The sequence below is a fragment of the Aureococcus anophagefferens genome (genome assembly GCF_000186865.1).
Source record: "Aureococcus anophagefferens unplaced genomic scaffold AURANscaffold_739, whole genome shotgun sequence".
NCBI lineage: Eukaryota > Pelagophyceae > Pelagomonadales > Pelagomonadaceae > Aureococcus > Aureococcus anophagefferens.
The window spans coordinates 1-2,948 of NW_008706053.1; the positions used below are offsets into that span (position 1 = coordinate 1).

Genomic DNA, 2,948 nt, shown 5'->3' on the forward strand with positions numbered 1-2,948 from the left:
TCACGCCGCGGCTGAGGCGAAACTGCTCGAGCACGTGCGGGACTTCGCGCACGCGGGCGACCACGTCGAGCTCGAGGGCTGGGGCCAGACCGCGAAGCACGCGCTCCACGCGCCCTCGCTCCTCACCGAGCCGGCGCCCGCGCCCGCGCCGGGGCCCGCGGCGCCGCCGCCGTCGTTCTGGGACGTCGTCAAGTCCGCGGCGACGAAGCTCGTCGACAAGAGCCACGAGGTCCACGGCACCGCGGAGTACGACCGGAACTTCCGCGCCTGGGTCAAGAAGCGGCGCGAGGGCGACGAGTCTAGGAACGACCTCCTCTAATTTTGTGACACTTGAGGGCAAACTCCCCTTTCGAGATAATCAAGGTGACGCGCGTGCAGCTGCTCTAGCGCGCGGGCTTCGCGCGCGCTCTCGCGCCGTTTTGGGGGTTGTTCCGGTCGCCCGCCCCCCTCACAGTGCATCGCCCGACGCGCGCCTCAGGGGGCGGCGCCGAAGGTTTAGAGCGAATCGAGGTTCGCGAGTCGCTGTCCGGCCTCACCGACCCCCGGCCAGATCGGCAGCTCGTGCTTTGAACCTGCTCGCCGCGAGCGCTCAAACATCTCCTCCGACTCCGCCATCGCCGTCTCGCGCGCCGCGGCGCGGGCTTTGTGCGCGCTCTCGCGCCGTTTTAGCGTTGCTTCGCGTCGCCCGCCCCCCTCGGAGTCCATCGCCCGACGCGCGCCTCGGGGGATGGCGCCGAAAGTGTTGAGCGCATCGAAGGCGCTCGAAGACGCCGTTGAGGTCGCAAAGTCGTGCGCAAAAGCCCCCTGACGCGCGCCCGCCCACGCGTACCCGCCAAAACGCGACTTACATACCTGGAGCGGCGTGCGCGCGCCTCGGACCCCCCCCCGAAAGCGACGGGCGCGCGCGCTCGCGACATCGGCGACGACGTCGATCGTCTCGAGCCGCTTCGTCGACATCGCGCCGCCGCAGGCAAAGTGAACCATGAACTGGCGCAAGGACTGGCGCAAGGCCTTCTGTACGCTTCTGATCGTTACCGCCGAGGCGCAGCGCGTCTACGACGCCACGCGCCCGCGCACGCGCAAGCCGGGACCCGGGTTCGCCGGGCAAGATGAGCAGCTGTTTGTGTCGAAAACAAAGTGCCTTCAACCAAACTTCAACACCAAAGTCGATTCGGCTGATTTTCGGACGAGCGTTTCCCCTTGTCGAGTGCTCCACGGAGGCAGAAGAACGCGGAAACCGCCGAGTCGCTCACGTTGAAGTGACGTTGAAGTGACGTTGAAGATTCGAAACAGGTCGTCGCTCGAGCCGCTACGCATCGATGAACCGCGGGGGGGGAGCGACGGCCTACGCGAGCTGCTGATACGCATCAAAAGCCCGACGCGCCTCTACGACAACATCGAGAGCGAGCTCCTGCGCGAGCAACTCGTGGGAACGTCGGCGGAGTCGCCCGCGGAGGCCTTCGTCAAGCGCCTCTTCAATCCGTCGACGGCCTCGCAGTCGAAGTTCGAGGAGCTCCTGCGCGCGGCGACGGCCGAAGCGAGCCTTGCGGCGACGGCGACCCAAGCCAAGGAGTCCGCGCTGGAGAACGAGGACCTGCGCGAGCAACTCGCGGCCTCGGAGGCAGCCGTCGCGGCGCTCCATGCGTCATCGTCGTTCGAGCTCCCCACGGCCAAGGGAGCCGTGCAGCACCTTCGCCTCGAAGGCGAGATCGACGCAGCGTCCAAGGTCGACGCCAAGGGCGTCGCGCAGCGTCGCCGTCTCTCCTTGGTCACGATCTTCGGCCAGTCCTACGATCCCGCGACGACGACGTCTCTGCGAGTTCCCCCCGCGTCCCCGACGCCCGTCGCGGCGCGCGACCGCCCCTCGGCGTCGCAGGAGCTTCTTCAACAACGGGATCACTGGCACGATCCCGCCCGAGATCGGCCTGCTCACGGCGCTGACGTTGCTGCGAGTTCCCCCCGCGTCCCCGACGCCCGGCGCGCCGCGCGACTGTCTCTCGGCGTCGCAGGGACCTCGCAAACAACCAGATCGACGGCCCGATCCCGCCCGAGATCGGCCAGCTCACGGCGCTGCAGTACCTGCGAGTTCCCCCCGCGTCCCCGACGCCCGACGCGGCGCGCGACCGACCCTCGGCGTCGCAGAATCCTCGAGTACAACGACATCACCGGCCCGATCCCGACCGAGATCGGCCAGCTCGCGAAGCTGGAGTACCTGCGAGTTCCCCCCGCGTCCCCGACGCCCGGCGCGGCGCACGACCGACCCTCGGCGTCGCAGGTACCTCAGCTTCAACGACATCACCGGCACGTTCCCGAGCGACCTCTGTGACGTCCTGACGTCTTGCTACGCCAAGACCGACAATCCCGACCTCGTCGCGCCGTGCGGCTCGACGAACTGCTGCGATCTCGACGACTCTACCGCTCCGATCGGCTCCACCGTGGGCGTCTTCGGCCAGTGCTACAACCCCGCGAGCACAATCGAGCTGCGAGTTCCCCCCGCGTCCCCGACGCCCGTCGCGGCGCGCGACCGCCCCTCGGCGTCGCAGGAGCTTCTTCGACAACGGGATCACTGGCACGATCCCGCCCGAGATCGGCCAGCTCACGGCGCTGACGAAGCTGCGAGTTCCCTCCGCGTCCCCGACGCCCGACGCGGCGCGCGACCGACCCTCGGCGTCGCAGGAGCCTCACCGCCAACCAGATCACCGGCCCGATCCCGCCCGAGATCGGCCTGCTCGCGGCGCTGACGTCCCTGCGAGTTCCCCCCGCGTCCCGGGCGCCCGGCGCGCCGCGCGACCGGCCCTCGACGTCGCAGGTACCTCGACTCCAACAAGATCACCGGCCCGATCCCGCCCGAGATCGGCCAGCTCACGGCGCTGACGTCCCTGCGAGTTCCCCCCGCGTCCCCGACGCCCGGCGCGGCGCGCGACCGACCTTCGACGTCGCAGGAACCT

At 69.3% G+C, this 2,948-nt stretch overlaps 1 protein-coding gene across 1 annotated transcript in view; it reads left to right on the plus strand.

The window, feature by feature from the left end:
- The window catches only part of AURANDRAFT_68980 (hypothetical protein), a gene marked incomplete at both ends in the record, with an annotated part of 4,187 nt that continues 1,239 nt past the window's right edge, over positions 1 to 2,948 (plus strand). Inside the window, 5 exons of the mRNA XM_009044721.1 lie at positions 1 to 297; positions 1,294 to 1,644; positions 2,010 to 2,075; positions 2,276 to 2,377; positions 2,810 to 2,885. Coding sequence (XP_009042969.1) covers positions 1 to 297; positions 1,294 to 1,644; positions 2,010 to 2,075; positions 2,276 to 2,377; positions 2,810 to 2,885 — 892 coding nt within the window. The remainder of the gene's footprint in view (positions 298 to 1,293; positions 1,645 to 2,009; positions 2,076 to 2,275; positions 2,378 to 2,809; positions 2,886 to 2,948) is intronic.